General features: G+C 50.1%; 1 protein-coding gene across 2 annotated transcripts in view; it reads left to right on the top strand.

Moving 5' to 3' along the window:
- The window catches only part of KREMEN1 (kringle containing transmembrane protein 1), a 72,901-nt gene extending 61,283 nt beyond the window's left edge, over positions 1-11,618 (top strand). The window contains exons 6-9 of one of the 2 annotated variants that reach the window (XM_060612818.3): positions 2,997-3,329; positions 4,397-4,558; positions 5,645-5,729; positions 7,434-11,618. In XM_060612818.3, the coding sequence (XP_060468801.2) occupies positions 2,997-3,329; positions 4,397-4,558; positions 5,645-5,729; positions 7,434-7,602 (749 nt within the window). In that variant the 3' untranslated portion in view covers positions 7,603-11,618. The remainder of the gene's footprint in view (positions 1-2,996; positions 3,330-4,396; positions 4,559-5,644; positions 5,730-7,433) is intronic. The other variant, XM_060612819.3, reaches the window with a different exon arrangement.
- The last annotated feature ends 2,476 nt before the right edge of the window (positions 11,619-14,094 follow it).

Below are 14,094 nucleotides of genomic sequence, written 5' to 3'. Positions count from 1 at the left end.
TGTTTGTTTTTGGTTTTTGTTTTTAAATTAGTTTGCTTGTTATTTGCCTAGATTCCTAGATCACCTATCATTGACTTTGGAGCATTCTTAGCCATTATCTCTTCAAATATTTCTTCTGCCCCCTTCTCTTTTTCTTCTCTTTCTAGAACTCCAGTTGTTAGATCATTTGATATTGTTCCACAGCTACTGGAGGCTCCATTCTATTTTCAGTTTTTTTCCTCACTTCTTTTTTTTCCTCTGTTTTTCATTTCAGATAATTTCTATTGACCTATCTTCAAATTTATTGATTCTTTCCTTAGCTGTGTGTAGTCTGTTTATAAGTCCATCAAAGGAATTCTTCATCTCTGATATTGTTTCATTTATAACATTTATATGTGACTCTTTTTTTAGTTACCATATCTTTACTGGAATTTCCAATCTGGCCAGGGATGTTGCCCATCTTTTCCACTAGATCTTTTTTGTATTAATCATGTGGCCCCTGGCTGATAGTTCATAACATCTGCATCATTATTGAGTCTGATCCTGTAGATTGTTTTATCGCTTGACCATGAGTCTTTTTTTTTTCCACTTCTTTCCTTCCTTGCTTACTTGTTTTATATGTGTGTTGTCATATTTTATTGAATGCCATACATTATGTGTAGAAGAACAGTAGAGACTGAGTATATAGAATAGTATACAGTATATAGACTGACTGTATAGTATATAGAATATATACTACATAGAATTCTATATATAGTATACAGAAATGGGAAGGCCTGTTTAGTGTGGGGATTGAGCCATTATATCAGTAGTTGAGCTGGGTTTGGGTATTATTGTTTCTGTCTTTACCCTGAGTGTGCATCAGTCTTCAAATTCTTCCAGCGATAGGCTGCTGTTGTCTTGTGGCTTAGTGTGGAGCCTGGGATACCAGTGGGTTTTGGGTTTTTGGGGTTTTTTTCAGTGTTTCTGTTCCTTCCTCAGATTTGAGTAGCTTCTACATACCTTTGCCACAGAAGGGATCTTTCTTTACCCTCTTTCCCCTCCCTCAATGGCAGACTGCTGTTGCTTATTACTTGGTGCTATGCTAGTGGTGAGCTGAGGGGGTTCCTGCCCTCCTACTTCATACATAGTCTTAGACAGGACATTACTGGGCCTCAGAGGTGGGGCCTTTTCAGCATTCCCACACACCCCCTCTCTTGCCAGCAGTCAAACACTGCCTTGTTTGAATCCCATCTCTCAGGGGCAGCAGACCTCTGCTTTGCATTGGTGCAGGATCTGGGGGCTCAAGGCAGCCGGGGGCTGATGCCTTTGCCTCTGCTTTTCCCTCAGAAGCAGTGGGTCTTTGCCTGGTTACTCTGGCAGAAAGGAGGGAGTTTCCTGTTCCCTCCACTGAGGCAAACAGGTTTTGCTTCTGCCCCTCCAGTGGCCCTGGGAGCAAGAGGGTTTGCAGCAGCTTGAGGCTTTTGCCTCTTTTGAGAGGAGGGTCTAGGAAGCTGGCAATGTTTCACACCTGTCCGCCAACAGCAGTGATCATTCCTGTACAAGTGCCACCAAGGGGGACTCTGGCCTCCTTCCCTACCCCAGTCATTCTTGTGGGCACTGGGTGAGGGTCTGCTCAGAACTGCTTGCAAGTGAGTGCAGATTCCCACCGTGTCTGGGGCCCCTGCTCATTCTAGACTGAGAGGCTAGCCCACGCTCAACATTTTAGCTCCTTTCATCTTACTTGCTTTTTTTTTTTTTTTTTTTTTTTTTTGGTGGTCACCTCTTCCTCTCATGCCCTGTTAAAAATGAAATACTTTGGGCACCTGGGTGGCTCAGTCGGTTAAGCATCTGACTTCGGCTCAGGTCACGATCTCACAGTCTGTGAGTTCGAGCCCCACGTTGGGCTGTGTGCTGGCAGCTCAGAGCCTGGAGCCTGCTTTGGATTCTGTGTCTTCCTCTCTCTCTGCCCCTCCCCCGCTCACACTGTGTCTGTCTGTCTGTCTCTCTCACACACAAATAAACATTAAAAAAAAAAAAAAAAATGAAACACTTTGTGTGCCCTGACTCTCCTCAGAAGGACTTCTTACTTTTTAGAGGTCACTTCTCTTGGTGGTCTTGACACTTCAGCTTTCTGATGGTATAAGGAAGAGTTTTGAGCTTTTTCTCGTTGTCCGGATAGGAGCAGCATTCTCTTACTGCTTTCTACATACTGAAGGGAAGTGGGACTCCCCCTAAGCCTGCTTTTTAAATCCCAGTCATACACTCCATCTCAGGGACTTTCATTTCCAGGATCTCATTTACACTTCACTCATTCAGATACAGTGAAGTGGTTGTATCCCCTTCCGAGAATTCGCCAACCCCAAAGGGGAGTCCAGAGAAACCAAATGTGCTTAGTACAGAGTAATCAGAACCGAGTATTTCCCCTGTGCAGAAAGTCACATCTTGGGCCGGTTTTCTCCTGCTTGATAAATGTGTGGACCCTCACGTGAGCATTGCACCCCTAAGGTATCAGGAGTGCCCGAGCAGCTGTAAAGCCCTTCTCTTTTTACGACTTTAGTTCATCAAGTGCCTGCCCTGCCAAAGAGGCCCCAGCATATTCACGTGCTTCGTCTCATCTGTCCTCACGCATCCGTGTGATACAGGAACAGGTGGTGGTCTCTCCATCCTCCAAACGAGAGAGGCAGGGTTCTAGAAGTGAAGTGCAGCCCCCGGGATCACATCGCCCAGCTGGTCCCGAACCTAGACTCTCTGACTCCAGTCCTGCCCCCACTTAGGCCGAGCCTCTGTGCTCACTGTGCTGTGTGCTAATTCTAAAGTCTCCTGGGCAAAAAAAAAAAGAACAACCAAAACCCTCTAAAGTCATTTGTTCAGGGTTTAAGCGATTCATTCTGTGATTTGATCCTGAAACCTAAGACAGTCTGGTCTTGTAGACAAAAAACAATGTCCCAAACTGGATCACATTAGTTAGGAAGAGTTTTGTTTGTAACTGTGGCTGAGCCCCAGGCTGAGGGCCAGTGTCCTTGTGTCTTCCACAGCTCTCGTTGGTGCCTGCGGCGGGAACTACTCGGCCATGACCGCAGTGGTCTATTCCCCTGACTTTCCCGATACCTACGCCACGGGGAGGGTCTGCTACTGGACCATCCGGGTTCCGGGAGCCTCTCACATCCACTTCAACTTCACCTTGTTCGACATCAGGGATTCCGCAGACATGGTGGAGCTGCTGGACGGCTACACCCACCGTGTCCTGGTCCGTTTCAATGGGAGGAACCGCCCACCTCTGTCCTTTAACGTCTCTCTGGATTTTATCATTTTGTATTTCTTCTCTGATCGCATCAATCAAGCCCAGGGATTTGCTGTCTTATACCAAGGTAACCCTTCCCGGCCTTCTTCGGGGCCCTCCAGGCTGTGCCTCACGCTCCGCTTGCACACTGTGGTGACCTGAGGGCCCCGGTCAGGTCTTGCTGGGGCTGTGAGTCAGGAGCTACAGGCTCAATTTGCAGGTTTTCCCACCTCCTATTTCAAAATTTGTGTACACTTCATGATACAGGAAAGAGGCAACACCTGTCAATTTTGCTACTTTAGTTGTTCTGATGACAATTTTCATGTCAGGGTTGAAAGAAGAACTGAAAGAAAGAGCTGAGACTGATAGAATTAGAAGGCTTTAAAAAGGTCATTTGGTCCATCCTCCTGCCTTTCAATATCCTAACCAATCCCAAAAGACTAGTTTCCCATCTTTCTTTAAACCCTCCTAAGGGACACCTGCCTGGCTCCGTCAGAAGTACACGCAACTCTTGATCTCAGAGTCATGAGTTGGAGCCCTTTGTTGAGTGTAGAGATTACTAAAAAAATAAATAAATAAACGTAGCTTTAAAAAGAAAATGAACAACAGGAAAAGCCCAATATAACTTTTAAAAAAGCCTTCCTAAGGTGGAGCCCCATTCTCTGACTCTGATGTGTACACGCATATGCCAGGCACCTCTCTTTGCCAGCACGCAAGAAACACAAGGGTGTCTGCGACCTGGTCGTTGTCCTGGATGCCGAGGGCGTCAGGAACAGATCAATCAGTGTGTGCTACAGGAACTCAGAGGGAGGAGGCATCTCCTCAGGTGGGACAGTCTTGAGAACAGGTAGGATTTGGGTGAATAGTTAGGAAGAGGGTGCCATCGCTGCAGAGGTGCAAGGAAAACAAGAAAGCATGCTCAGGTGTCCTCAAAGAGACCAGTCAAATAGTAGGAGTTGACAGCTCCTTCCTTCTGTGACTTTCTGGGCCAGAGCCTGACAGGTTCTGCTTTGGGGCTAGTGGGGTCAGTGGAGAGAATTACGCGCAGAGGTGAACTAGAAAAAAACCCGCCTTCTCATAGCCAGTATTTTCTCCTCCGAAGTTCTCCGTTGTCTGTATCAGCATTCTTCTCACTTAATTCCTTTGATCTTCCAGCCGTCAAGGAAGAGCTGCCACAGGAGAGGCCCACTGCCAACCAGACACTGGCTGAGGTGATCACGGAGCAAGCCAACCTCAGCGTCAGTGCAGCCCGGTCCTCCAAAGTCCTCTATGTCATCACCACCAGCCCTAGCCACCCACCCCAGACTGTCCCAGGTAGCAGTTCCCAGATACCACCAAAGGGGATGGAAGCCACGGGGCTTGAGGGCAGTGCTTTTGGCAGTTAGAGAAAGAGCACTCTTCTGAGGCGGGTTGTGGGTACTGGCTCTGTGACGGTCCTGGCCTTTGAGGGACATTCTCTCATTAGCTTGATTCCTTGGTCCTTAGGAGAAAGTGCTCCCCTCCAAAGATCCAGCATGAGTGTCTTCGTACATTGTGATTAATCAGCTAATCCATCACTTTCTCACTTGGAGAATATCCTTCTGGAGCTCCAAGTTGTAGCTCGCTAAATTCACTGGCATTTACAAGAGCTCCATTCATTCATTCATTCATTCATTCAAAAGATATGTAAGCGCTTCAGTGGTGCCAGGCGCTGTTGTAGGCAGTCAACATCCCTGCCCTCCTATGGCCTGTAAGTGCGAAGAGAGAGACAAGAAGCAAAATAACAGGTCAGATAGTGACAAGAGCTGTGAAGAAAAGTTATGCAGGAGAGAGACAGTGGCTAACTTGGTTGGGGCATACTCTGTATTCTCTTCTGCCAGGGAAGGTGGAGCCTTTATGAGCTGGAAGACGTGCCAAGTACCTACCGTTAGTAGTTATCCAGCCTAGGTGTTTTCCCCTGCAGACCCCCTCAGAAGGTCAGGGAGGAGAGTCCATCCAGTGCTTGCTCTGCGTTGTTTGTTTTTATATCCCGGTAGGATTTCACGGGTCACACATCTCATTCCTCAGATAAGGAAACTGATGCCCAAAGAGTTTATGTAACTCATCTGTGTTTGCACAGTGATTCCAGTGGTAAAGACACAGTGTATATCACTCCTTTCAACTCCCAAGTTGAATGCACTCTGGCCCACACTGCCTGCTTCTCTCCAAGAGGGAGCTCGAGAGCAAGGCGAGGTGCTCAGAAGGCCCGGGGCTCCTTGACAGCCCAGCTCTCCGCTGTGTTTGGTGGCTGCCCCCACCTACAGAGGGCTCCTCGGCCACACCTGCATTTCTGAGCTACCAGTGTTCATTTGTGGCTTCCAACAGACCTCCTTCTGAAAACTGAGCTCAAACGGGTCCAATAAGCCCTGTCTTTTATATTTGCAGGATGGACAGTATATGGCCTGGCAACCCTTCTCATCCTTACAGTCACGGCCATTGTAGCAAAGATACTTCTGCATGTCACATTCAAGTGAGTATGATAGAAAGTTGCCTGATTCCGGGAAGGGAAGGCTCTGAACTCCTTTTATGCTGCGCTTCATTTGTCTGGGAGCAATTGTAATATCAGAACATGATTCCAAAGCCCTTAGTCCTAAGGCAACATAAGTCAGTACACATTCCTCATTCTCTGTAAAGTGAAATGTACAACTGGACAAATCTCACTGAGGTTTGAGGGATCGTGTTTGCTCCTGATTCAAGGGATATGATTTCAAGGAGGATTGAAACAGTCTGGGCATAAAAAGCAACAATTTCCAATTTTTGGCTTGTGCTGGCCCCTTAAAAAAATCTTCACATAAGAGCAAAGATTTCTAAAACACTCTCACTCATATTTCCTAATGCCTTCTAGAAATTAGGAAACATCCTTAGGAGGAGAATCCTAATATTTTATTATGTATTGCTTCATAATTATTTAAAAACAATTACTTAAGAGATCCTTCCGTTCTGACCAATAAGGAAAAAAATATTTCCTTCCCTTACTTTGCTACTTGGGTTTAACAGTTCCGACTTCCAGGAAAGGAGGCAATTATTCATGCTACTGATGTTTGTGTACTTACAGAGAAGAGCTCTGACTTTTGCTAGACTCTGTCTTTCCTGTAGCTCCCAGGCCAGGCTTGCTCCTTTTTTCCCCCACCGGTTTTATTGAGCTATAACTGATATACAGGCTCTATTTCAAGGCCTTTCCTGACCATTGGTGTCTTATAAAAGCCACCCTTGTCCTGACCTTCTTACTTGCCCTCCACCACAGAAGTTTTGATATGCTGGCTCCTCTATTGCTTTGTGAAGGCTGCCCTTGTAGGCCTCTGTACCCTGTACCTCACATTTTTCAGTGGAAACAATGTCTTTTTTAATGTTTACTGAGTTCACTCTCATATATAATAAGAGATATAATATAATTTGTATATAATTTATATATAATATTATATATATGCATATATATACATGTCTATATCTATATCTATCTCTATATCTATATCTATACATATCTTTTTTGTAAGTCGCAATTCACATGGTCTGGGAAAGCCTCTCAGGTGCAGCAAGAGAGCAGGAGGCTTTCTGTAGGGCCCAGCACTCTGCCACACACCCAGGCCCTAAAGCACATGTCTGACTCCTTTGTGACACTGGGGTCCCTCTGCAGCTTCCCTAGCAGGCAGCCCTGGGGGCTGACATGGGGACAAGGGCACGTGTTGGCAATAAGGCAGGACCTGCTTCAGAGATTTTGGCTTTCTCTTGTTTTAACTAGGTGGGCTTCCAGATAAATATCATTGAAGAAATGTTCTATTTAAAAAAGAAAAAGAAAAAGAGAGAGAGAAGGAAAGGAAAGAAAGGAGAGAAAGAAAGAAAGAAAGAAAGAAAGAAAGAAAGAAAGAAAGAAAGAATGAATTTGAAAACTCATAATGTCTCAGGCCAGCCCCTTCCAGATTTGAATAGCTCTTCCAGTTAGAAAGTTCTTTGTTATATGAGCTGGAATCTGTGTTGCTGCATTTCCATCCCACGGGACACATTTCATTCACACAATAGGCCTTCAGACCTCCAACAGGCATCTGTTAGGTCTTTCCTGAGGCCTCACCTCACTCATTGTCCCATTTCGAAAGTACAGGTATCTCAGGAGACAGTAAGTTGTTTTGGGTGCTTTGTCGTGTTCTTCTTGAAATATTAAGTTGTTTTTGTTTGACAGATCCCATCGTGTTCCTGCTTCAAGGGACCTTAGGGATTGTCGTCAGCCAGGGACGTCGGGGGAAATCTGGACCATTTTTTATGAGCCTTCTACTTCGATTTCCATCTTTAAGAAGAAGCTTAAGGGTCAGAGTCAACAAGATGACCGTAATCCTCTTGTGAGTGACTAAAAGCTCCCTTCGCCATGCCCAGGACACGAGGTCCCTCTGAGATCAAGGCCACTGGGGACCCGTGGTTTCCTCTGAGCGACTCTCCCTGCCTCTCCCTTGGCCTCTCTGTCAGCCTCGGCAGGAACGCCATCCTACGAACCGAACCGGGAAGGGACACCTTGCTGCAGGGGCAGGCATAGCCTGGACTCGCCCTGCTTCATCACTGCACTTAGGAGAGAGACTCAAGGTCCCGGGGTCTGGGCCTTCCCTGTACCTCTGTCTCTCTCATCTAGGAATGGAGGTGTCAGGACAGAGGGGCTGTGATGGCAGAGATGGTTGTGTCTAGCACTGGGCTCAGGTACCTTCTAGACAACGGTAGGGTGGTGGGTAGGTGTAGTGTATGCTGAGTCTTGCTTGCTTCTTCTCTGTTTTGTCCTCACAAATCGCTTTCTCCTGGTCTTTATGGTTTAAGACGGAGAATTCTGAGGTTCTCTTGGGGACTGGCTTGGTCCTGTACTCCTGGGCATTAGCACCCCAAAGCATAAAGAGGGCCTGTGCTCTGTGCTGACTCTGGGGCCTAGCTCGTTGGGTGCTGAATGAGGATGGGCCTCCTCCAACCTGGGAGAGCCTGGGAATTGACCCCAAATCACGTCAAACGTGCCACCTGCCACACACGGGCTTCTCTCTACAGCTTCTTTCCTTGGCCTGGTGATCAGCAGAGCAAGCCTGCAGACGGTTGTATAAAACATCCATGTCGGCTCTACGGAAAGCTTTTATAGGTGCTCAGTGACTCCTCATTGTATTAGATGACCTGACCTTGCCCCTGAGCAGCTCACGGTCCTGTGGAACTTGAGCCAGGCCCCGTCTCTCTGCGATTCTCTCAGTTCAGTATGGGGCTTAGCCTTTAGACAGCATTAAGTGCGACCCAGGCGCCAGCAGTCCCTCCTTTGAGCATCCCTCGTCTTAAAAGAAGATGAAAAAACAGCAGGCAGCCTGCGCTCTCTGAGGCCCTCTCTGTCCCTTCTTATGGGGACAGAGGGCAGTTCTGGAAAAGCTCAGTGGGCAGGGAGAGGGCTCTTGCCCCTGGCCTCGCACTACCCAGACCTTCAGATGGGGAAGGGAGTTGCTGGGAGTGGCATGAGGGCTGAGAGAGGGAGGCTTTGGGGGCCGGAGACCCTCCGAAGGTAGGCCTCCTAAGATTGACGGGTGCAGCTGCAGTGGCTGCCGGTTGAGAGCAAGAGCCTTCTCCAGCTTAGAAGTCCCCCGCATCCGTCCAAAAGTAGGCTTTGTCAGCAGCAGCTGAGAAGAGCAGCCCATGCCTCTGAGGGCCAGGCCTGGGCGATTGTCAGAGCGTGACTCTCCCAGCGGCACCTGGGCCTCTGGCCTCACAGTTCTCTCTTCGGAGCACTTTGCCCACCTCTCTCAAATCCCTAAGCTACTGCCTGCTGTGGCCTTTCCTGGGGTTCCGCCATGCTGGCAACCCATCTGTGTACCTGGCTGCTCCCAGAAAGGCCGAGGACCGTGTGGGGCCAGCTGGGAGGTGTCTGCAGGGCGACATGACACCCGGCAACCAGGGGAGATGTTGGGACCCGGCCAGCATAGGGGCACGAGAAGGGGGGAATGGGGCAGTGTGTCCACAGGAGGGCAGGGGCGCTGCCCCAGGTACCGGGTCAGGCCTGTGGCAGGCACGGAGCTGCTCGATGCTGTCTTCACACTTTGATCTGGAAAGGATAATTACCCGGGAGCAGCTGTCCACAGGCCTCTGGGTCTGCAGGGAGAGGCCTGTCCCACACAACTGGAAATACACTGACATGTGCAGTCTCCCCTCTAAGCTATTCCCGGCTGTCGCGGAATCTCCTCTGAACCAAGTGTCAGGTGTATGCAGTCACAAAGGGCCCTGTGCCCTGAATAGATCCACTGATAGCACAAAGGGAATGTGGAATTTAGCCCCTGGAGGGGGTTGCCTGGCCAAACGGCAGTTGTTCAGCTGCCTAGGGCTTCCTGTGGCTGTTGGCCTTTGGGGCATCCCGTGGGCCCTGCCACCCACCCTGCCCACCTTACACAGCCAGTGTGTTGTCTGAGTCTGCAGCTGGAGCAGCCCATTCGGAGTCCCAGGAAGTGCTGGTGACGCCCCAGTGACCTCCTTCCTGCTGGTCCTGGCACAGCCCATTGCCAGCAGGATCAACTTACTGTCCAGGGAGCAGCCCCAGGAAACCCAAACCAGCCTCAGGACAGCGCTGGGGGAGAGGCCATAAATTGTCCCAGGCCGAACCTCCATAAACACCTCAGCCTCAGCCCTGGCCCTGGTTGGAACCTGTCAGCAACACCCCACAGAGGGTCCCCTGTGGCTAAGTAAATACCTGAGAAATAAATTGTCCCAGAGGAAGTGAGGGATGCTTCCAGGAGCACGGTAGGAGGCCTATACTTGATCTGGAAAGATCTGTACTTTGGAGAGAAAGTGGAGATGGGAGGGGTTGAAAAGCATGCCCCTGAGAAAGGATCACATGCAGATTATGCAAGAGGAAGGGGAGGGGCTTTGGGGACCACCACGGCTGCCGCTTTGAAAGCATCCTGCCCAGACCCTGTGCCCTGAGGTGATAGAGGGAAGGAGGAAGAGGCTGTAACAGGGCCTCTGGGCCTGTGTGCCCTCCTCACCCCTTTACTGCGGGACCAGGGAGGGAGCTCTGCCGGTAGCTGATCTTGAGGCCTCCGTGGTAAATGCACCGCAGCCAGTTGTGAACCTGATCTCTGGTCTCTTAGCCGCCTTTCACAGTGTCCTTGGCCCCTCTGGAAGGCACATGGCGCCCCATGTTCTTCCCCAAGTGTCCAATTACTTGCAGAACAGAGGAGGTGTAGGCATGAACCCCAGGTGTCTCCTCCACATCCCCCTTGTCAGGACAGGGTTGAGGCCTCTTTCTGGGCGTGAGCAAGGTAACCAGGCTGCTGTGACTTCTTCAGTGTGGGTTCTGGCTCAAGACTCCCATCGGCCAGAAACCCACAAAGATCAAAGCACTAACAAGTACAGCTGTTCTGGCCCTCAGGCCAAACCCATACAACCCTACCCACTCGCCCCATTGTCAGCCCAGGGCAGGAGCTGGCCTGACCCCCTCAGGATCCCACGAGGCCGTCTTGACGCACCAGCAGGGCTCGTAGGCCATCGCCAAGCCCCGTGCATCCTGGGCACTTGATCTTCACGAGCACTTATCAGTGGATGGCCTCCGAGATCCCGTCTCCCTTGTCTGATGAGGCCATCCAGGTCTCCCAGAGCCCAGCCAGCTCCCCACCCCACCCCACAGCCCAGTCAACCCCCACCCTCTTGGGTTTCGGATCTCCTGTTTGGTGTTTGATGTCTGCTTTTGTTACTACCTTGGGAACTTTTAACTTCGTGATTGTTTCCTCTGGTGTCTTTGTTTACCTTCCTCACTGTTCTACCTCCTGGCCAGGTCTCTCAGCTTAGCTGCCCTGGCGCGGGGTATTTCTTAAACCTTCCAGCTGCAGCTGCCTCCCCTCAGACTGGACAGCTCAGGGGTGACGAGGGGCCTCACCTGCTGCCTGCAGACCCCAGCAGAGCCCATGTCACAGGCTTCTGTCTTGCCAAGTCAAACATACTCAACAAGGCAGAAGTGGGGAGTGGAGGAAAGTCTGAGGTAAATCTGCTTCAGAAAGGATGTGTCTTCAGGAGCACACAGTGGGGGACCCTTTCCCTTCCCGCACAGGGAGCTGCCATTTTGGGGTTCACGCAGCGTCAAGACCTGCCCACATCCAGACTCACCTTCCCGCAGGGATCTTGACTCTGGATGACAAGGCTTTATTTGTAAATATGCTCTTAATATGCAACTTTGAGAATAAAATAGAAACATCATGTATTTTAAAATATAAGATGAAGTGTGACGCACTGTATACAATTTAATATATATTTTTAGGATTTTGTTATTTAAGAAAATGGAATGTAATGGTACTTAACTTTTACAAAAGAGAGAAAAATGTTATTTTTACTGTCTGGAGAAAATAAATATTCTCACTGTTGTAGAAACAGCGATGGGCCCCCTAGCATGTCGTTTTTACAGGGGTGCCCCCAGCTCCTTGGAATGAGGCGGGTGGCCCTGCTGGCAGACTGTGTGCTTTTCCGAGGTCCACGCAAATGCCAGGCCTCACCGTTTGCTCAGTTTCTCCTGTTAGTGGTTCCAGATTTCCTCAGGTGTCATCATAGCTTTGACCCACAGTGGATCTTCAGCCAGCCAGACCTGACGGAGTTAGAATTCCACATCAACATACCGCACCTCGGAATCGGGGGCAGGCCACGGGGAGAGCCACGGGCTTTGCGCACAGAAAGACCCAGGTTTGAATTGACCTTGGTTCCGTCAGTCCACTCCTTGGCCTCAGCTTCTCCTTCTGTAAAATGGCATCGTATGTATGTCTCAAAAGGTTATGAGGATTAAGTGAGAAATGTACGTAAACTGCTTATGTAGTGATATCCCGTGTGGATTTCATCTCGCCTTTCAGAGCAACGGTCCTTCCCCCCCTCCCCTTCTTTTTAACAGTCCCGGTAGGAGCTCTATGTAGGAGCCGTGTGCTCCCGTCCGGCGCTGCACACACCCTAGCAGCCGTTTGGTGGGTGCTGTCGTCCCTGTTTCGCTGGTGAGGAGACAGGCTGAGAGAGGGGCCGGGGCAGGAGTTGAGAGCCCAGACCTGGAGCCAGCCTGCCGGGACTCAGCTCCCACCATTCATTCGCCGCGGCCAGGGAATGTGAAACAGGCAGCCTTTGAAGGGTTTTGGCAGAGGGATGACATCAGATTCCCAGTTTAGAACCATTTCCTACTTGAATAAGGAAAAACAGTTGTAGTGGGGTAAGGCCAAGGGCAAGGAGGCCAATCGGGAGGCTCGGACAGACACAGGTCCAGACGACAGATGCAGAGGGCTGTGGATGGAGGGGAGGCTCCAGGCTGAGAGACAGCACGCCATACCCATCGGCCAGGGCCTGAGGCTCACACCCCAACCCCACCACTTACCACATGACCTTGGGCCACTGACCCAGCTCTGTGTGCCTACCTTCTCATCTGTCAGCTGGGAACAATTACAGCATGTACCTCATAGAGTCGGAATGAGTTATTACTTATAGTTTGCTTTCAGAAAGTGGTAGCTGTTACTCTAGAATGGAGGTGGGAGATTAAGAACAAAAATGATGCCCAAGGATTCTGACTGGGGGCTGAGGGGAGGGGAGAGGGTTCAGTTTTTGAGGTAAAGATTGACCGTGGCACCAGGTGTGAGAGAAAACAAGCTGAGTTCTGTCTGGACTAAGTCGAGTGAGGGCCCTGTGGGACACTGAGGCAGCCTGAGACGCACGGAGGGTCAGGTCCAGGGAGCACAGTCCACGGAAAAGTGGGTACAGACAACCTCCTGGGGTGTGTCTGAGGCCATTCCAGAAGGCTGCTGAGGACAGTGTCTCAGAGCACAGGCAGATGAGGAGGAGGCTGGGCAGGACCCAGGGTCGAGGGCAGGACCAGGGTGGGGGGTTGGCGGGGCAGGAGAGGGGGCAACCCCCAAAGCCAAGTTTCTGACCTGACTGGTTCAGGCACAGGCACACACTGCTGGTTGTATGAGCCTCAGTTCCAAAATCTTAGGAGGTGCTTTGCCAGGTAAGGTCCCCGCCCCAGCCGGTCCTGGCTACAAGAAAAGGAGGCACCGGCCAGTCTAACAAAAGAACATGAGCAGATGTGTCTCTCGAAACCTGCCTGGATCACTTGCCTCAGAATCCCTGATGTACTTGTCCAAAATGCAGGTTACTGGGCCCCACCTGCTGAGTCAGAATCCCTGGGAAGCTTCCTAAATAATGTCAGTGCTCGCTGAAGTTTGACAACTGTCTTAATCTGTCTGATAAGTTCAGTTGGTAGTCACCTTCTCTTCGGGAAATGAATTGTCCACACGCAGGTGCAGACGGCTGCCTCCTTTGCTGCTGGCAGCATATGTGTTACTCAGCTGCAAAGTCTACCACCTGGGACAGAGAGGGGTATCAGATAAAAGGCACAGCACAGCAGGTATTCCAGATACTTCTCTGGTATGGAGCCCAAGTGCCCCTTTGCCCGCTATCCTCCCCGTGCGTCGCCAGCAGCCAGCACTCACACCCACTGTGGCCCTCGGAACATGAGGGTTCCTTAAAGGCCAGCTTCACCTGAGTGTTTATCCTCTCTCTTTTCCTGGAAGCTCTCTCCTTCCATGAAGGAAAATAGTTTTGGTGGCTGATGGAAAACAAATGGGGTGGCCTTGCTGTTGAATCAGTCTGCCACAGAAAAATGGATGCAGCCAGAGTGTGCAACTCTCCTGCCTAAAACAGGACTGGGAAGAGCCCCCCACACCCATCTGTGTGGGCTTTGGGGGCCACCAACCTGGACCTCGTCCCCTTGTTCTCCCAAACTCTCGAGATGCGGACATTGTAAGACCCGCCCATGGGGAGCCAGCACCAGCCCCATCCTTTGTCAGGCAATCAAAGGCTCTTCTTCCTGTGGAGACAAAAAG

The sequence above is a fragment of the Panthera onca genome, chromosome D3 (genome assembly GCF_046562875.1).
Source record: "Panthera onca isolate mPanOnc1 chromosome D3, mPanOnc1 haplotype 2, whole genome shotgun sequence".
Taxonomy (NCBI): domain Eukaryota; kingdom Metazoa; phylum Chordata; class Mammalia; order Carnivora; family Felidae; genus Panthera; species Panthera onca.
Note: the sequence above shows the minus strand (reverse complement) of the source record. Positions and strands in the feature narration are given on the sequence as shown.